Source organism: Bos mutus, chromosome 25 (assembly GCF_027580195.1).
Source record: "Bos mutus isolate GX-2022 chromosome 25, NWIPB_WYAK_1.1, whole genome shotgun sequence".
Taxonomy (NCBI): Eukaryota; Metazoa; Chordata; class Mammalia; order Artiodactyla; family Bovidae; genus Bos; species Bos mutus.
In genome coordinates this window covers 38,202,763-38,223,508 of record NC_091641.1, presented here as the reverse complement: position 1 = coordinate 38,223,508, position 20,746 = coordinate 38,202,763, and the positions used below count along the sequence as shown (strand labels likewise).

The 20,746-nt window shown below is 52.9% G+C and overlaps 1 protein-coding gene across 5 annotated transcripts; it reads right to left on the bottom strand.

Moving 5' to 3' along the window:
* Window positions 1–1,204: 1,204 nt before the first annotated feature.
* ZNF500 (zinc finger protein 500) lies at window positions 1,205–20,463 on the bottom strand. Of its 5 annotated transcripts, none has more exons than XM_070362691.1 (9): window positions 20,162–20,463; window positions 15,015–15,104; window positions 12,248–12,463; window positions 8,660–9,163; window positions 6,979–7,162; window positions 6,716–6,783; window positions 5,630–5,738; window positions 3,918–4,031; window positions 1,205–2,908 (listed from the first exon to the last, which is right to left on the bottom strand). In XM_070362691.1, the coding sequence occupies exons 4-9, from the start codon at window positions 9,065–9,067 to the stop codon at window positions 2,283–2,285; spliced, it is 1,509 nt and encodes a 502-aa protein (XP_070218792.1). In that variant the 5' UTR covers window positions 9,068–9,163; window positions 12,248–12,463; window positions 15,015–15,104; window positions 20,162–20,463; the 3' UTR covers window positions 1,205–2,282. The 5 variants fall into 5 exon arrangements, with proteins under 5 accessions (XP_070218792.1, XP_070218793.1, XP_070218791.1 ...); XM_070362692.1 differs by having other exon boundaries at window positions 15,015–15,099; XM_070362690.1 differs by lacking the exon at window positions 15,015–15,104.
* Between the last annotated feature and the right edge of the window lie 283 nt (window positions 20,464–20,746).

Below are 20,746 nucleotides of genomic sequence, written 5' to 3'. Positions count from 1 at the left end.
GAAGCCCTACTCTGTGACAACTCTGTTCTGACTCCAACTTGTTTTCAAGGTCTCAGCGCCCCTCCGCCCTGTCTGCCCCATGGGAAGAGCAGAGTGGTCAGCTTGGACCCCCTGTGCCAAGGCTTCAGGCAGCCCAGCACAACCCTTGGCCTCTGGGCATGTGTTCCAGCGTTCAGCTGGGGTCACCACTGGCTGCCAGGCCCTGAGGGTGGGCAAGGGCCCCCTTCCCACCCAGCCCCCCATAAGATAGAGCAGGCCCTGCCCAGCCACAGGCAGCCAAGATCGGGGCCACAGACTCCACTTGATCTTGCCACGGGGGCCTCACCAGCAGCCCCCATTCTTGACAACAAGGAGCATTTTTATTACAAGTCAGATGTGAGCTGGCTTCCGAGGCCACACGAGGCCTCGGTGAGCCTGTCCTGCAGGGACTGGAGCCAGACTACTATCACCGGGGGCCCCCAGGCCCTCTCCTCGCTGCGGAGGCCCCCACCCTCCACTCCAAGGCGCACAGAGCACGGTCATAGCTCAGGCACTGGGCACACAGCCTCCACCAGTCACTAGTTCTCAAGAGCAAGAACTACTGGGGCGGGGGTGGGGGTGGAGGCAGAAGGCCAGACTGTGCAGCAAGCAGAATCTTGGTTCCCCAACCAGGGATCAAACCTGTGCCCCCTGCAGTGAAAGCATGCAGTCTTAACCACTAGACTTCCAGGGAAGTCCTGCAATGGCTGTTTTTAAAATTCCATTTCCCCTACTCTCTCTACCCTTTTCAATGGCAGTAAGTTCACTCAAGATGTTTCCATAACAGTGACAGAAAACAAAATCTTTGTCCCAGGTTCAACTCTGCTAACTGCTGAAGCAGCAGGCCAGGAGGGTGAGGGCTGAGAGTGGGTCCTGCCCCTTGGACAAGGTGCTTCAAGCTCCCAGGTCTGAGTCTCCATCTAGAACGTGAAGTCCTGTTACAGGACAGAGAACGTCAGGGAACAGGCACTGGACTGGCCCAGCTCTCAGGCCTGGCAGAGGGCAGCTACCTCCAGCAGCAGACGGGATGTGAGAAGTGAGTCTGTGAGGGGCAGGTGGGTGGGCCGTTGGCGACACTGACGTGGCTGGATCTGAGTGGACGCTACGTGCCCCACAAGCTGGCCCAGAAGGGAGAGGCCATCCCTCAACTGGGTGGCCCCAGTGAACATGCAGGACAGAGCCCAGGTGCCAGGACAACTGACAGACGCTGTTTATTAAGGGAACAGAGGAGAGCAGCTCACACCCCCGGGGTGTGTGGGGTGTGTGGAAAAATAACAGTATGTCTAGTGATTGGATGGGACATCCTGAAACCCAGCGGTTTCAGAGCTGCCCCACCACTTCACTCATGACAACAGCAAATAAGGCCTCTTATTGTGCCACTCAGCCATGCGTGAGGCCACAGATGGGAACCGATCAGAGGCATGACCACATCAGAAAGACAAAGTGGCGCAACCAAGGCCAGCCTGCATCCTGGGACATGGCCACCTGGGCCGGACAACAGCAGCCCTGGCACCTCTCCTGGGGAAACCCCCAGACTGCCCGGCAAGCAGGGGAGGTTAGAAGGAAGGGTCCTCAGGGAAGCATTCCCGCATCAGCCGCCCATCCAATAGAACAGCCGTGGATCCAAGAGAACAGCCATGGATCTGTGAGGGGAACCCCCAACCACTGTGATGCTGGAGAACCCCCATGGGCTACACCTGGCAAGCGTGGCGAGGTTGGAAGGAAAGAGAAACCCTTGGAGGACGGGGACACGTAAAGCTGCAAGAGGCCACAGCCACCAAGGCTTCCCCCCAAGTGGGCTGAAGGGTGTCCCCCAAGTTAACAGTCAGAGCCTTAGCGGGGACCCCACTTGGAAACAGGTCCTTGTAGATGTAACGAGCTAAGATCAGGTCGTTCTGGACTGAGTGTGCCCTAAATCCAATGACAGCGCCCTTACAAGACAGGAGCACATGTGGAGACATGCAGAAGGGGATAGGGAGGTGGTGGCAGAGCCCTGTGGCCATAAGCCCGGAGGAGAGCGCAGACGGACCCCACCCAAGCCTCCTGAAGGAGCAGCCCGCAGGCACCTTGACTTCAGACTCTGGCCCCTGACCTGAGAATTCCTGCTGCCGTTAGGTGCTCCCCCGTGTGTGTTCTTCATGGCAGCCCCGGACCCTGATCCACCTGCAGCGGCTTCCTGCTCACACTGGGGCCACGGGAAGAGAGTCTGAAGACGCCCGGAGATGGACTCCGGGAATGAAACGACCCTGCAGCTCCCCGAATGATCAGGCCCAGGCCCCGGGCGTGTCCTGGAGCCCTGGGGGTCTGCGTGGCGGCTGCTCCCCACCATGTGTGCGCTGGTGCTTGCGGAGGTCAGTGCCCCGGCGGAAGCCCCTACCACAGGCTGGGCAGGTGTGGGGCTTCTCGCCCGTGTGTGTCCTGCGGTGTGCGCTGAAGTGCGAGCTGTTGTTGAAGCGCTTCCCGCACAGCTGGCACTGGTAGGGCCGCTCGCCCGTGTGCGTCCTGCGGTGGATGACCAGGCTGGAGCTCTGGCTGAAGCGCTTGCCGCACTCGGCGCAGGCGTAGGGCTTCTCGCCCGTGTGCACCCGCTGGTGCGTGCTGCAGTTGGACCGGTCGCCGAAGCGCTTCCCGCACACCTGGCACTGGTAGGGCCGCTCGCCCGTGTGCGTGCGCTGGTGCTTGGTCAGGTGCGACGTCTTGCGGAAGGCCTTGCCACACTCGGGGCACGTGTGTGGCTTCCGGACCCCGAGGGGCCCCGCTCTGTCCTGAGGCCGCTGAGGTCTGGCCTGGCCGGGCCCCGGACCCAGATCTGGGAGTGCCTGGGCCCATGCTGTGCTCAGCGAGGCGTCCTCCCCAGAGTCCTCGCCATCCTCCAATCGCCTCCCACGCTCTGAGACAGAGAGAGCACAGTGGCTGAGGGCTCCATGGGGAGGGGAGGAGGGACAGGGACGCTTGGAGAAGGCGGGCAGGGGCGGGGCGGCCCATGTGAGGCAGATGATAACAGTGCCTTCAAGTGCCCTTCCACACCTTCCTCGGGCACACAACACTCAGAGCTTGATTCCAGGAACTAAAATCACGGGCAGACACTCAGAAGCACACAGTAACTCATCAAGGCCTGTGAGATGGGGCTGTGACGGTCCCATCCACACTTGAGGATGTGGAAGCCCATGACTCAACAGGGGAGGGATAGGCCCCCCGAGAAACATCCACCCCCCGAACCCCCACCTGGGCCCCTCCTGTTTCCACAATGGCTCATCGGGGAAGCCAAGCGTGGGCTGGAGCTCACGTTCACCTTGTCTGTATAACTGAGACATGACAGAACCACAGCCCTGGCCTTTGGGGAGAGCTTTTACAGAGAACTGAGTCTGGCAGCTCCTCAGATGGTCACACCAAGTGACCATATGACTGCAATTCCACCCACAGTGTAGGCCCCGGAGAGCGAGCTCTGCTGGCCGGGCGACACTCGGCCCCTCATGTCTTCCCCGGGACCAGGCTCCCCGTCGCACCTGCGTGCAGCACACTGTCCCAGCTGAGCTGGGAGGACTCTCTCCTGCGACCCTGAGGGCGTGCCTCTCGAGCCCCTAAAGCCCCCGTCTCCCCTCGCCTTCCCTTCAGGCGGGGCTCAGTCCGTCTTTGCAAGGGAAGTTTCACACACACGCCCGTGTCTTTTTGTACCATCTGTGGCTGCTTTTGCACCAGGACGGTGGAGCTGAGGCATCGACTGCAAGGGAGACTGCATGGTCCCTAAAACCTGTTCACTTCTGGCCCTTTTTGGAAAAAGCCTGCCAACACTTGCTCTAAGCCCTTGAGCTTAAAGCCCACAGACACAGTCACCAAGGTCTCAGCCCAGGAGAAGGGAGATTTTCATCTGGGATCCCATCTCCTCGCAGATGCCTTACCTGAACTGGCTCCACCAGAGACCTCCCTTGGCCCCGAGGCTGCTTGAGCTGGGTCCCGCGGGTCTTCTCCTTGCCCCTGCAGGGCAGTCAGACAGGGCCCGGGCGTGGGGAGTCCTGCTCGTGGAGAAAGAGAAGAGAGGATGTGAGTGTGGCCGGGACGGAACATGGGACTGCAACAACCTCCTCCTCGTGAGGGCAAAGGGGTGTCAGGGGTGACCTGAGAACAAGCTCAATACCTTGAAAGACAGGGAGGCGCTCTGCTTCTGTGCAGACTAGCTGCTCGGAGAGGAGGAAGTGAGTGAGGAAACACGGCCAATGGCTCTCCCTGACTCTGGGAGGGAAACCAGGTGCCCTGAGGTGTCAGGGTGTCACCATAACCGAGGGAAAACGGCCAAGAGTTACAAAACACGCAGGAGGCAGACACCACAGAGGCAGAGAGAGGTGGGGCAGCAAGCTGCACACCCAGCAGGCCAGCGTTCTCGGCAATGGACAAGTTTCATCTCTACTCGTTGTGTACACAGTTAGTTTGGGAAAAGTGAGGATATAAATGAAAGTATTTGATCATTAATTTTCTGTGCCAACCCAGCCAGGCTATGGTGTCACCGTCTGGTTATATACCAAGCTAGCAAGCTTTTTTTTTTCCTGGCCATGGGGCTTGCAGGATCTTAGTTCCCCAACCAGGGACTGTTGGCAGTGAAAGCACAGAGCCCTAACCACATTGGCCACCAGAGAATTCCCTAAATACCAGTCTAGGTGTTGCTATGGAGATTATTTTGTAGACGTAATTAGTATCTATAATCAGATGACTACAAATAGAGCAGATTACCCTCCACACTGAGGGTGGGCCTCACCAAATCAGCTGAAGGCCTTTAGAGCAAAACTTGAGTTTCCTGGAGAAGAAATTCTGCCTCCAGATGGCAGCCTAGAAGTCCTACCTGGGTTTCCAGCCAGCTGGCTTGCTGTACAAATTTCAGACTTGCCAGCCACCACAATCATGAGAGCCAATTCCTTAAAATAAATCTCTCCGTACACACACATCCTAATAGTTCTTTCTCTCTGGAGAACTCCAACTGATACAAAGCAGGGTCTCAACTCCTTTAGAAAACATCTCAGGAAGAAAACAAGTGTCAAGAGCAGCAGGGCAGCTGAGAAGGGACAGCATGGGGTGGGGAGGAAAGGCCGTGGACAGCCAGCGCCTGGTCAAGAGAAGCCCTGCCCACAGGGGCCAAGGGTGGCACAGAGGCTGAACTGACACTGGACAAGCCGTGTGGTGGAAGAGGAAAAGAAGGCACCCAGGGCGGCTCTGGGCATCTGCCTGAGACGGGGCAAGCGCTACGCTGCCCTCGATGCAGGCGGGGACCAACGGGACACCTGGTGGCCCTGGCAGTGCAGGCTGCATGCAGCGGCTGCTTAGCAGACTCGCCAGGGAGCAGCCCTGACTCACACAGCCATCCCCTGGGCACAAGGCCCACGAGTCCCTACTGTTCACAGCCTCTCCAGGGATTCTTCAGGCCACTAAAGTTTGAGAACTGCCAGAGCAGCTCCTAAAGGTGGCGGGAGCCAGGGAAAGTGCTGAACAGGGAGGTGGCCAGGGGCCTCGGGTTCTGGAGACCAACACACACCCCCAATAAGCCCAAAGGAAGTGGCACCCTCCCAGAGACTTGCCCACTCTGGGACACAGCGCGGCGTCTGACAGCGTCTCCCCACGGCACCTGCATCCTCCAGCAGCACGTCGCAGCTGTGGTCCTGCTGAGCCAGGTCCAGGCAGCCCCACTCCTCCTGGGACAGGTACACGGCCACGTCCTCCAAGGTCACCGGCACCTGCGGGAACGCAGCTTGCTGACTCAATGCCCCTGCTCCTGCAGGCGGGGCCAGCCTGGTGGGCTCGCCCGTCCCCTCCTCTCGTGTGATGATGGAAGGTCCTGCTTCCCCCGCCTTTTTCCCTTCCCACCCTTTCCCTTTCTGCATGCTGTTATCCACTCCCTCCTCCGAAGCTCAGCTCAGGCACGGCTGGACCCTGCTTTTCAGGACACTGTCACCACTAAGCTCCGTGCCAGTGCCGCAGGGCCAGGGACCATGAACAGACATGCTGCGGGGAGCAGCTGCGTCTGCTGAGATCTCACCCACTGGAGCTGACACTATTCGGGTTCACAAGTTAGCCCGCCCTGCCTCAGCTCAAGCCAGCCCCAAGACCTGAATGGGGTGACCTGGGGACTTCAGGATGCCTCTAGGCCAGTGGTACCCAAGTCTAGCATGAGAGTTACCTGGAAGCACAATTAACACCCAAGCAAACAACATCCAGAAGAGGCAAATGCACAGAGAGACTGGGGGCTGCCAGGGGCTAAGGGAGAGGAAATGGAGAGTGACTGCTAATGGGTGGGGGGTATTTTGGGGAGGTGATTAAAATGTTCTAAAATGTGATTGTGTAAATATACTAAACACTGTATACTTTAAATGGGTAAATTGCATGGTATGTGAATTATATCTCAACAGAGCTGTTACTGAAACAAAGGAGATTAGGATGTCAGGCCAGGTCTGGGGGAAAATTCTCTAATTTTACCCTGATCCTAGGAGATTTTAACATACAGCTGGTTTGAAGCGGTTGCCCAAGCTTACCACTGGGACCGCAGAATCCTCCAGCACAAACCTGATATTCAGGTGGCATCTGAGAGCAGGTAAGACTTCCCAGGGGGTGAAAGTCTGCCTCAAAAACCCACAGACCTGACCACTTGAGAGAAGCATGCCTGTAACAAGGGCGTGGGATGCACGGGGATGCTGCAGAGTGGGAAGCTGTTCACCTGGGACCAGGCTGAAAGGAAGGATGTGGCCAGGGCTGCTGTCTCCTGATGCTGTGAAGCTGCAGGGCCTGGGGAGAGAGTACAGAGTCACCCACCCGTGGCCACAGCAGCGAAGGCGGGACAGGTCCAGCCACCCCTCATGGACACTCACCTGCAGGGAGCCCGCCCAGCCCACAGGCACGCAGGTCTGACCAGCCACAGTCCTTCCCCTTTCCCTTCCTGGGTGCAAGGCTACACTTTCCTCGAGAGGGGCAGCTACTCACCCCTGTTTGGCCAGAGCGAGGGGCCTCCTCTTGGCCTGTGGCTCAGCTGGGCTAGGGGCGGCTGGCTGGAGTGCTGAGCCCGTTCCCCCAGGGACAGCTCCTCTGGCTGGGCTTCCACCTGGTGTTTTGAGAACCACTCCTCTGTCCCATGGGACAGCGTGTCATTAGGGAGTAACTCTGGATCCTACAACAGACAGAGATCTGCCCACCAGCTCCCAGGAGGCTGGGGGTGCCCACAGGTGCCCCACCCTTCATCATGGGCACCCTGGTCCCAGGCTCTGCCTCATCACTGGGCCGCCTTGTTCAGTCTGACGGCCTCTGCAACCATCCATGTGCTGCCCTTCAGCCAGCCCCCAGGGAGAAGGCCAGTGACCCAGGAAGAGGTCAGGCTTCCAAGCTGGGGAAGGGGAGGCCTGCTCCACTCCTGAAACTCTGCATCTCGCTCCATCACACCGTAGCACACTCTCACCCTTCCTCCCTTCCGTGAGTGTTCCTGAAAGGACTGAGCCAGGAAGCCCCTAATCAGCTTTCGTCTTGGAAGTCTGAATTACTGCACTTGTTCCACTTCTTAAGGTCATCTCCAAGCCCTCTGGAACCATCTACCTCCTAATTCCAAGGAAGGTGAATCAGACGAACTTGGGTCTCAGAGTGCACTGACCTCCGTAACCGTACCAAGGACAAGAGATGTCCCTGGGGAACTGTGAAACAAGCACCAGGGACCCTATCCCAGGCTTAACATTTCACAGCTCTGTCACCCGGAGGTGACGGCGCACAGTGGCAGAGGAAAGCCCGTGCCAGGGACCCCAGGCGCCCAGGCTGCCAGGGGTCTGAGAAGGGCTCCTGGATTCCTGTTGGCCATCTCAAGGCAGGATTTGCTTATTGCATTCGACTCACCTTGTGGTCAGGGTTTGTTTTTTTTTTGGTGGTGGGGTGGGTGCTGCTCTCTTTTGACAGATGCAAAAGAACAGCAGTGTGCAGCCAATGGCACTGCCACGGGAAGAAAGGTGACCTGCGGAGTCTGCCAAGTATCTAGTCAGAAGGAATCAATCTGACCCAAGCAGAAGAGATTTGTAAGAGACTCCCCACTACTCCCCAAATTTGCTGAGGAGGAGGAGAGTGCTCAAGAGTGGTGCTCTCTGGAGAATGTTCCATGATGATGGAAGTGCCCCATATCTGTGCTATCCTTGTCCAGCAAGTAGCACTTGGCCACACGTGATGACTGAGCCTCTGGAAGGTGGTAAAGTACAACCTACAAATTTATTTTCTATTTTATTTAACTATGAGAAAAACCACACATGGTGGCTACTGTATTGAATGGTATGGCTCTGGAGACACTGGGGCTCCAACCAGGGCACCCATCAGCACCTGGTCTTTCTTCCCAGGGCTCTTCCCTCTTTGGGAATCTTTTCAACTCTCAAGGTCCAGCCTTAAAAGGCCTCCAGCCTCCCTCCCATCAAAACCTGTGTATGTTGGGATGGTGTTAAGGAACCGAACCATATAGCTCAGAAAGGGCGACTGGGACAACAGTGGTGAAACAACAGATGCATGCACACTAGCCACGGCTGGGAAACTGCAGCTACCTTCTTCAGTGTCAGCCCAGAGCCCATGGAACCTACAAATGCAGACCTCAGGAGCAGGGCCCCAATTCCTCACCTCAGGGCCCAAATGCCCCCCACCTCACCCGCGGCCTCTGCTTCCTGGGCTCCCGCTGCAGCCCTTCCACGAGGACCACGGCCTCCTCACCACTCTCTGGCTGCTGCTCCCGCACCCGGGCCTGGATCTCCCCCGGCAGCACCGTCAGGAACTGCTCCAGCACCAGCAGCTCCAGGATCTGCTCCTTGGTGCGCAGCTCGGGCCTCAGCCAGCGGCAGCAGAGCTCCCAGAGGCGGCTCAGGGCCTCCCGAGGTCCCGCCACCTCCTGGTAGCAGAACAGCCGGAAGAGCTGGCGGAAGGTTTCAGGGCTAGGGTCTTCCGCCTCCAGGGAGGGCTCCTCTTCCCAGCAGTAGTCGTCCTCCACTTTGACAACGAGGATATCACCCTCATCCTGCTCCAGGGGAGCCAGAGGCTGGGGGCCGGGAGAGGTCGCCATTGCTCCTGGCAGCCCTTGCCCTTTCTCCGGCCTGGAGATAACGCCTGTCTCTCCCTGCACCTCTGGCCAGACACTGGGAAAGATGTTTTCAGGTCTCTGTGGAGAGACAGTTAAACTCATATGGGGTGCAGCACAGAGGTTGGATAAGCGTCTGCGCCCATAAGCCCCTGCCCTGGCCCCAAGGCCAACTCCCCCTTATTGGCAAAAGAAAAAGTTAAAGTAGATCAACCTGTCTTCACGACTAACCCCATAATTCCCAGGAGAATTTCTTAATCTCTGGGTCTCAGTTCTTCAAGTGAAAGAGGAGGTTGCTGAGAGGACTAAACAGGATGTTTTAAAAGGGTTTTCTTTAACAGAGTTTGGAACGCGGTCAGAATTCGAGAAACGCTGAGTTTTCATTTTCACAGTTTGCCATTTTTGGACGAGGTCCTTTGAAAATGTAATGAGAATCTGGGACCTCTCTGCCCAGGCGGGCTTAGATTGTATCCCAACCTGAACCCGGATTTCGGGCTCCACGAGCCCCACCACAGCCCCTCTCCCTCCAGTGTCTTGACAGGGTCAGGGCTCCCTGGCCGACCCGCTTTCCCGTCTCGCCCCTTCAGCAAGAGGGACAGCTAAGACAGAGGCCGAACACGAACCACGCTCCATCAAGCGCCGCGGACAGAGAGGCTCGAGCGGGGACCCTGCGTCCGCACTCACCGACAGCGCTGCGACTCGTGGGGAGCTCGCGGCGAGCCGGTGCTGCGGGGTGGAACCGGAGTGGAACAGTGGGTACGGAGGTCTAGGCGGTCCAGAAACTAGGACCAGCATCCGTGCATCACAGACCCAGACGCTCAGAAGCGACCATTGGCTGAGCCGCGCGTCGAGCTGGAGAGCAAGGCCGCGAGGGGCGGCCACGGGAAGCATTATGGGTAACGTAGTCCTCGCTCGTTCCAGCTCGCTGTTGAATGGGAATGGGTCTTGGAGGGCGGGCCAAAGGGAGGCATTTTCGGTAACGCAGCCCTTTCACTATTGGCTGAACCGACTTGCACGCAAAGAAACGAACTACGTAGCGACTCTGCTCCGCGAGGTGGGACCCGCTCAGTTCAGAGAAACCTGGCGGTCGGCGGTCCACGGGGGTCGCAGAGTCGGAGACGACAGAACTGAACTCAGGCCCGGCGGGATGCACTGTGGGTAATGTAGTCCTCCCCCGGTTAAGCCACGCCCTGGGTTAGAATGGTCCTGCGAGGCGCTGTGGGCTTCCCTGGTAGCTCAGCTGGTCAAGAATCCGCCTGCAGTGCAGGGAACCCCGGTTCCTGGGTCCACTGGAGAAGGGATAGGCTATCCACTCCAGTAGGCATTGTAGGCGATAACAGCCCTGCACCTTCAGTGCGCATGTGTGAGTGCTCCAGAGGCTACCCACCTACTTGGCCATCCTCCCAGCTTTCGTTCTACCACTGCCCCCGACCTGAGAAAGTCTCGAGGTGGAGGGGACCCTGGAAATTTACTGTTTTACTTACACAGTACAATGTATATGCCAGGCTCTGTTCTAAATGCTTTGTAATTATTAAATCGGTTCCTCTTTGAAACAAAGGTGGTTTTATTATCCCTGTTTTATAAGGTCAGTAAACAGGTGCAGGGCTTCCCTGGTGGCAAGAACGGTAAAGAACCTGCTGCAATGCAGGGGACCTGGGTTTGATCCCTGGGTCGGGAAGATCCCCTGGAGGAGAAAATGGGAACCCACTCCAATATTCTTGCCTGGGAAAACCCAGACAGAGGAGCCTGGAGGGCTACAGTCCATGGGGTCGCCAAAGAGTTGGACACAACTTAGCCAACTTAGCAACTAAACAGCAACAACACACACAGGTGCAGAGGGTCAGTGACCTGCCCAAAGACACACACAACCAGTAGGTGCAGAGCTGGGGTGAGGCTGGAACTCAGGTATCTTAGTTCAACCCCAATTTTAGAGGCTGGAAGATGAAGACTGACAAAATTACTTGTTTGGTGCATCTTGGTTATCAACTGCTTATTTCTTCATTTGTTAATTTGATCAACAAATATGTATTTATTGGGCTCTGCTCTGCAGGCACCATGAACAGGAGGTGAACTGGACAGTCACCTGTGTCCCTGTGGAGCTTGGAGGAGGGAAGTGTAGGCAGATAGGGAGCTCTGAGCAGGTAGAGGATCACGGTGAGGCTTGTGTGCCTGGCGGTGAGTAGTAAGAGCTCCATAAAATCATTGACTAACCACCAGACGACCCTGAGTCCTTCAGCACTGGCATCCCCAGGCCTAGCACCTTCCACTGGCTTCCTTCTTTCCATCCACTTCATTCTCACATTTTCCATTTTCGCTCACGTTCCACTTCCCCCGCTACAACCAACATCCATTTTTTCTTGTGAGCACGCAGGCAGAACAAGATGCTGGGCTGCCCACCCCCTGGCTTCTGGGGACCACCCCTGCATAGTGGGACGCCTCTTTAAGGGAAGACACCAGATTCAGAGCAGCCTCGTGGTGGGGCTTCAAGCAAGGCAGGACCACATGTGCTGCATTTTCCCCTTACAATCTTGGACTGCTGGTCAGGAAAGCCAGGCTCTTGGAGGGAACCAGAACCAAGGTGTGGGGCGGTCCAGAGCACTGGCACTCAGGCTGAGCACAAGCAGCCTGCCATTCTGTCAGCCTCAGCGGGGAGTGGAAAGGGGAAATTTGAACAAGTCACAGAGGTATGTAGCAGGGGAGGAAGAGAGAACAGAGAAAAGGAGCAGAACAGAAGAGACACGCTGGGCTCTGTCTGGAGGGGCAGACGGGTGGGGACACCACCATCCTCAACGTTGCCCCACACCTTCCAGTTTCTAATGGCCTCCTGCTTAGCTGCGGGGCCCTGGCCTTGTGTCTTGTATCATCTCCTCGGGGCCAGATACACACAAGTCAGCAAAGTCCATGTGGTGACCACGGCCTGACTGACATAGTCCTGGTCCTCTCTTCTCTGGGCAGTTTTCAGTGACTGCAGCCAACGGAGTTTTAAAGGATACATTTCTACTTTGCCCAGGATTTCTTTCTTAAATCTATTTTGAGGGGGACACACATTCACTCCATAACCAATGCACACCAGTACACCAGTATGAATTTGGACCTACACTGACATACACCCAAACCAGTGCTTCAGATCCTGGCTCTGCCACTTAGTAACTGGGTAAGCCTTACCTTTTACCTCATCTGTAAAATGGGGATTGTTATAGCTCCAGCTTCTGAGAGATGACAGATGGGATTCGATGAGATTGAGCTTGTAAAGGCCCTCTGATGATGTCTAGCATGTAACAGATGCTCCATAAACACCAGCTCATGACCTGCAACCATACTGGGATGAAGCTTGCAGGCCTCCAGATTTGTGGATCTCAGATACCTGGGGCCGTGGTGTTCCTGTAAGAGGTTCACAATTCATTAAAGTGCCAAGCACCATGTAGAGTCTAAAGGAAAAGTATTTATTGCTGCACATGTATCTATAATCACATATAACTATTTACACTTATAAATGTAGCTTGTTTTCGTACCATTTATGGAGTTTACAAAACAGTTCGATTTAAAATGCGAGCCATAGGACTTCTCTTGTAGTCCAGTGGCTAAGACTCTGCCCTTCCAATGCAGGGGCCCTGGGTTCAGTTCCTGGTGGGGGAACTAGATCCCACATGCCACACCTAAGACCCAGCATAGCCGAATAAATAAATAGATATTAAAAATAAATAAATAAAATGGCAGCCTCACAGTCGTGGAAGCAGGCCAACAACACGTGAGGTACACACACGTGAAAGGTACACACGCCCTTCTCTGAAGACAGAGGGGGAGATCATCTTCCGACAGGTGGCACACAGTCCATTGTCACATACTGGGCACTGGTTCAGCTCACACTTACTCCTACGACTTAATTATGGCTGGGAAGAGATGGTCTGTGACCCAGCTCTCTGTGGGTCTGAGTCATCTGTGCTAGCAATATCCCAAAGCCCAAATAACTAAGGGCCAACAACTCAGTACAAGTCAAACAGTTTACCTAATCCTACTGAATTCTCTGAGTCGTCAGAGAACTACAGTTTTCAAAACTTGATACGTGATGGGCGTTTTTTTATGGGCTTCCCTGGTAGCTCAGATGGTAAAGAATCTGCATGCAATGCAGGAGACCCCAGTTTGATTCCTGGGTTGGGAAGATCCACTGGAGAAGGGATAGGATACCCACTGCAGTATTCCTGGGCTTCCCTGGTGGCTCAAACAGTAAAGAATTCACCTGCAATGCGGGAGACCTGGGGTCAATCCCTGGGCTGGGAGGATCCCCTGGAGAAGGGGATGGCTACCCACTCCAGTATTCTGACCTGGAGAATTCATGTACAGAGGAGCCTGCCAGGCTACAGTCCATAATTCAACTATATCAGACAGTCATCAGAGAACCACAGTTTTCCAAAACTGATATGTAATTAGTGTTTTGTTATACTTTTTCTAAGGCCTTTGCAAGCTAACAATAAAACCTAAGGTTTTTTAAGTACTTCCTAAGTCCATGGAGCTCATGTTTTTACTTACTTAAATCCTCACAATGACAATCATGTAAACATCATTGTGACCCACATTTTAGTTAAGTAAACTGAGGCTCAGAGAGGTGCAGACCCCTGCCTAAGGCCACACAGCTAGGAAAGTGTAAGAGCCAAGACAAACTCGGGCAAGTGTGCTTCAGACTCTGCTCCTTAGAACACTCTTGTAAAGGTAAACTTGAATGCCACCCAGGTAATTGAAGCTTTGACTCAGAGTACATATGCAAGCTATTTCTTGGAAGACTCTAGTCTTGTCCCAAGATTCTCCTTTGAGCTGCCCAAGCAGGGCCCCTCTAGTTTTCTCAACACACTAAGTAGATCTGCTTAGCATATACTAATGGTAGAGGCTCAGTAACTATTTGCTGAGAAATCAAATAAATAAGTGGGTGGAATCTGTTCTTTAGACACTGAACTCTGTTGCCCAACCTCATCACCAACTTGATTCCAGGACTTCCCTGATGGTCCAGTGGTTAAGAATTTGCCTGCCAATGCAGGGGACACAGGTTCAAAACCTGGTCTGGTAAGGTTCCACATGCCGTGAGGCAACTAAGCCTGTGGGCTGCAACCACTAAACCCACGTGCCTGGAGCTGGTGCTTGGTACCAGAAACCACCGCGATGAGAATCCCTTGAGCTGCAATGAAGAGTAACCTTTGCTCGCCCCAACTAGAGAAAACCTGTGCCCAGCAACAAAGACCCAGCACAGCCAAAAATAAATAAAAATTTAAAAAGAAAAAAAAAAAACCTTAATTCTGACAATAATATAAATGGGGGTTAATGGTACCTATTAAATGGGGGTTAATGGTACCTATTTCTTAGAGGATACTTACTATAATAGAATTAAATGACAGAATACATTAAAATATTTTGCCCTAGACTGAAACACAGGAGCACTCAGTGAACAGCAAATGTTTTGTTATTATCTTCATTAACAGGAAGGATGAAGAATAAGAGTGTGCTGTGCAATACTATGAAATCTCTCCTTGGAGTCTGGCTGTGTTTTGGTTCCATCGTGAAATTTTAGACACAAAAGAGGATTCATCAGTTAACAGGGAGGCTGCTGCTGCTGCTAAGTTGCTTCAGCTGTGTCTGACTCTTAGTGACCCCATGGACTGCAGCCCTCCAAGCTCCTCCATCCATGGGATTTTCCAGGCAAGAGTACTGGAATGGGGTGCCATTGCCTTCTCTGTAACAGGAAGGCAGGAGATACCATTTACACCTCGAACCACCGAGCATTTGAAAGTGTCTTTTCCCTGAAGTCAGCAAGTTAAATGAGAAGCAGATGAGTGACAACAGGTGTGCAAAGCATGAAGGATGCAAAGGATACAGATTCACGGAGAAAGGCTGGAGTCTGGAGGAAGGGACTCAAGGACCACCAGGCGTGCTTGGAAATCCTCACCCGTGGAGATGTAAAGTCAAGTCTGGAAAGTCTCCTGTTCAAGGTCGGCTCAGTTGTGGCTCAGGACAGGGTGATGATTCACATGCTTCTCTTGGGAAAAACACAGTGTTAGAATCTGCTGGGCTGCCATAACAGAATACCAGAGACAGGGGGCTTAATCAACAGACACTTATATCTCGCAGTTCTGGAGGCAGGAAGTCCAAGATTAAGGTGCCAGCAGATTTGGTTCCTGGTGAAGACTCTCCTCTTGGCTCATGGATGGTGCCTCCTCTGTGCCCTCACTTGGTAGGAAGAAAAGGTGCTCTCTCTCTTCTTTTCATATTAATTACCTCCTATAGACCCTGTCTAGTCAAGGCTATAGTTTTTCCTGTGGTCATGTATGGATGTGAGTTGGACTGTGAAGGCTGAGCGCCGAAGAATTGATGCTTTTGAACTGTGGTGTTGGAGAAGACTCTTGAGAGTCCCTTGGACTGCAAGGAGATCCAACCAGTCCATTCTAAAGGAGATCAGCCCTGGGATTTCTTTGGAGGGAATGATGCTAAAGCTGAAACTCCAGTACTTTGGCCACCTCATGCGAAGAGTTGACTCACTGGAAAAGACTCTGATGCTGGGAGGGATTGGGGGCAGGAGGAGAAGGGGACAACAGAGGATGAGATGGCTGGATGGCATCACTGACTCGATGGACGTGAGTCTGAGTGAACTCTGGGAGTTGGTGATGGACAGGGAGGCCTGGCGTGCTGTGATTCATGGGGTCGCAGAGTTGGACACGACTGAGCCACTGAACTGAACTGATAGACCCTGTCTCCAGATACAGTCATGTTAGGGCTGCAGTGTGAGTTCTGAGGGTCACAGTTCAGTCCATAACACACAGAACCCACAAAACCACCAGTCCCTGGAATGGCAAAAGTCCCCCTCAGACTATCACCCACTCTGGGCCCGGGGTCACCTGCTCAAATACCCACAAGGGTCAGAGAGGAAGGTAAAAACGGGTTTTTGACACAGATACTAAACATTCTGGAATATTCTTGCTTTCTACAAAGACAGGTGCTCTCTCCCATTTTTCTTTAAACACGTCCCTCTTGGGCTTTCTTCTGTATTACTGTGTGTGAGAGTGACTTGAGTGTGGAGAATTTCCCTCTACAAGAAACGTAACAGTGCCGGGTGACAGATGGAGCAGATACAAGGCCTCAGGAAGCAGTGGGAGACGCAGGCCCAACACTGCCTGCCAATTTGGTCACTTCCCAGAATCGAAATATTTGGATTTTTAGGTGAAAACTAACAAGTTTAAATGCAGGCTCAAAATGGGATTAAATCCTGTGTGAGATAAACCAAACCCACTAACACATTTCTGGGCTGTTTCTGGCACAAAGATGTATAGGTAGACTTCATTTTATTGCATTTTATTGTGCTTTGCATACATTATGTTTTTTCCAAATTGAAGGTTTGTAAAAGGAAAGGAAGGAAAAGGGTTGTGAAGGAAACCCTGTATTGTCAGATGATGGTAGCATTTTTTAGCAATATTTTTCTAAATTAAGATATGTACATCTTTTAGACATACGCTATGGCATACTTATATGCAGAGTACATCATGAGAAACGCTGGGCTGGAAGAAGCACAAGCTGGAATCAAGATTGCCGGGAGAAATAGCAATAACCTCAGATATGCAGATGACACCACCCTTATGGCAAAAGGTGAAGAAGAACTAAAGAGCCTCTTGATAAAAGTGAAAGAGGAGAGTGAAAAAGTTGGCCTAAAGCTCAACATTCAGAAAACGAAGATCATGGCATCTGGTCCCATCACTTCATGGCAAATAGATGGGGAAACAGTGTAAACAGTGTCAGACTTTATTTTTGGGGGCTCCAAAATCACTGCAGATGGTGATTGCAGCCACGAAATTAAAAGACGCTTACTCCTTGGAAGGAAAGTTATGACCAACCTAGATAGCATATTCAAAAGCAGAGATATTACTTTGCCAACAAAGGTCCATCTAGTCAAGGCTATGGTTTTTCCAGCGGTCATGTATGGATGTGAGTTGGACTATGAAAAAAGCTGAGCGCCGAAGAATTGATGCTTTTGAACTGTGGTGTTGGAGAAGACTCTTCAGAGTCCCCTGGACTGCAAGGAGATCCAACCAGTCAATCCTAAAGGAGATCAGTCCTGGGTGTTCATTGGAAGGACTGATGCTGAAGCTGAAACTCCAGTACTTTGGCCACCTCATGCAAAGAGTTGACTCATTGGAAAAGACCCTGATGCTGGGAGGGATTGGGGGCAGGAGGAGAAGAGGACGACAGAGGATGAGATGGCTGTGGATGGCAACACTAACTCGATGGACGTGAGTCTGAGTGAACTCTGGGAGTTGGTGATGGACAGGGAGGCCTGGCGTGCCACGATTCATGGTCACAAAGAGTCAGACACGACTGAACGACTGAACTGAACTGATTGCATACTTAATAGACTACAGTATAATATAAACCTGACTTTTATATGCACTGGAAAACCAAAAATTTATATGACTTACTTTATGGTGATAGCCTCTTTTTGCAGTGGTCTGGAACCAAACTGGCAGTATCTGCAAGGTATGCCTGTGTGTGTTAGTCGCTCAGTCATGTCCAACTCTGCAACCCCATGGACTGTAGCCCACCAGGCTCCTCTGTTCATGGAATTCTCCAGGCAAGAATACTGGAGTGGGCAGCCACATTCCCTTCTCCAGGGGATCTTTTCAACCCAGGGACTGAACCTGTGTCTCCTGCATTGGAGGCAGATTCCTTGCCATCTGAGCCACCAGTAAGTCTATACACAGACAAAAAAATGATGCAGGTGATGATACTGCTTTGCAGAAAAACACACCAGGGGGAAGAGAAAGTCAATGCAGCTGCCCTTTTAGGTAGAAAATATTCAGACAAAGGACCATTCATTCATCTGGCCTCCACTTCAGGAAGGGAAGCCAGCACCTCCTTGGCTTCAGTATTTTCTCCAAAGGCTTCCTTAAAAGGGCAAGAGGCCAGAGCTAGGGAAGAGAAATAGAGGTAAAATGTCTAGCTTCCCTCCAAGAATCTGCTGCGGGCTGAAGCCAACCACAAAGAGGAAAGCCAGTCTGTGAGAGAGACTAACACACAGAGAGCCACAGCTGAGGAATGGAGCTTCTTAAGCCACTTCTAAGAAAAGAAATTATTGATGCCACTTGTTAGGGATCACTGCTGTTACCGAGTCCAAGCTTGTACTGCTCGCCACACAACTGGCCAATAAATTGAGGCGAATTGTTGGGGCAAGAACAGCAACTTGATTTGAAAAGCTGGCAGACTGAGAAGATGGCAGACTTGTGTCCCGAATAACCACCTTGCCTTAGTTAGAATTGAGGCTTCATTTATACTAAAAAGGGGAGGGTGTAAAATCATACATTTCCTGGTTCTGGTCAGCCTCCTGAGCGGATGTGTTAATTTCTTGCAGTCATTCACACGTGGGTCTGGTAAGGATATTTCTAGTGAGCTAAACAAAGGTGCCTGTGTGCTTAGTCCTCAGTCATATCCAACTCTCTGTGACCCCATGGACTGTAGCCAGCCAGGCTCCTCTGTCCATGGGATTTTTCGGGCAAGAATACTACAGTGGGTTGCCATTTCCTCCTCCGGGGGAATCTTCTGGACCCAGGGATTGAACCAGCCTCTCTTGCATCTCCTGCATTGACATGGGGATTCTTTAACCACTGAGTTGCCTGGGAAGCCCTAAACAAAGCTATTTGAGCTTAATGCTCCTTACTTGGAAGGCAGCATTCCCAGAGATGGGTCATTATGGATAATTTAAGCTTATAGGCAACATCCCTAGATGCAGTCTAGCATCTCTAGACTGCAATAGACTACAAAGGTTCTTCCCTATTACGCTACAATGGAGAGAGAGATCAAGTCCAACTCCTAATACAAGGAAAGGTGGGAACTTACAGCCAAGGTGCAGGGCTGGGACTGAGGTTGGGGGGTGGGTGGTAGTGGATGGAAAATTAGTAAAAGGAAACGTAAGGAGTAAGAAGGGTTTCTTGCTGAAGGAAAGTCATGATGACGAGACATCACCTGGAGGATGCTGAAGGATAAGGAACCCAATTTATTTGGGGGAGGCGGGTGGTTCTGGCTAAAGTGGCCACAAGCAAACAATGAAGAAATAAACACGGAAGCCCAGAAATCAGGGCCTAGCTGAGAAGAGAGTTCAGAGGAGCCCAAGTAGAGTCAAGAAGAGACCCTTTGCCAACTGGTCCAGGGTAACCCGCCTCCCTATCCCTGACAGAGAAGACTGCTTTGGAGAAAAAAGTAACCTTTGGAGCAAAGTGGCCTCTGGAGACTCTCTTTTCCAAAGGCCGAAGTTGTTCAGGCTAAGCCTCTGAAAGAGATGTCAAGTGCTTTTGCCTACCCTCTGCCAGGGAGACAACGGCCTCCGGAGTCAAGACCCACCCTCCTCAAGAGCCCAACAACTTCCAACCCCAATTCCTTGTCCTGCCTGCTTCTTCTCCCCGATACAAGAATAATAAAGGCCACCAATTTCTCAGCACGGGGCAATACCCATTTCCACTGTTTGTTCCTAAGTTACTAACGCCAAAGGTGCTGTATCTCTATTTTACATGTTAAAAATAATAATAACCCTGAAGCTCCACGAGTTTTAGGTATAGAGCCCACGGAGGATAATATGGTTGTGAAGTGATAGCAATGAGACTGGAACACAAATTTTTCATTCCAGAACTCCAGTTCGTAAGTAAGTAAGTGAGTGAAGTCGCTCAGTCGTGTCCGACTCTTTGCGACCCCATGGACTGTAGCCTACCAGGCTCCTCTGTCCATGGGATTTTCCAGGCAATAGTACTGGAGTGGATAGCCATTTCCTTCTCCAGAGGATCCTCCAGATCCAGGGATCGAACCCGGGTCTCCCGCATTGTGGACAGACGTTTTACCGTCTGAGCCACCAGGGAAGTCATAAGTCCCGGGCTAATGCACTGTAGCCCGAAATAACAACGCTGACAAACTGAGACCTGACTCAGTTTACCACCCTTGACTCTGACTGAACTCGCTCTGAGGCGCGGCCTGGACCTCACCGGCAAGAGAGGCCAGCAAGAGGAGGCACTCCAGGTTCGACTCCCGCCTCTGCCCTAACGGCTGCGACCGCACGGAACTCACCTCTGCCCTAACGGCTGCGCCCGGGAAGGAGCCGCAGCGCACAACTAAAGGAGACAGTACCTCGCTACACAGCGAAGGCCAGCGCGCCCGGTGCAGCAACTCAGACCCAAGGCTGGTGCCCGCGAGAAGCGGAAGTCGCGGACGCCGGAATCGGGGAGACAACTAGACTACATTTCCCAGAGTGCGCCGCGCGGCGCCGTTCAGGCAGATGCCGAGAGGGCTACCTGCGGCCGGGCGCGGGGTCGTGTTGCTTTAAGGGTCTTTCCTGGAGGTGACCCGGTGAGGGGCGGGCGAAAAGGGGCATCAGCCTCTGGGCGCCACATTGTCGTTGCCGGTCCCTTGCGTGCTCCTATTCTCCGTTTCCACATCTGTGAATGGGGGACATTAATTCGTTCAAAATCCTTTCATCCATTCATACATATATTTTTTAAAAGCCGCCAATTGAGCGATCCTATCCGCCAGCTCTGCTAGGCGCTGGGGTTTCGGCGGTGATGCTCAAGTGCTTTCTTTCATAAAACGTATATTCTACCAAGAAAAAGGTATACACTGGACAAATAATTGCCCAAATAATTGTTTAGTCACCTT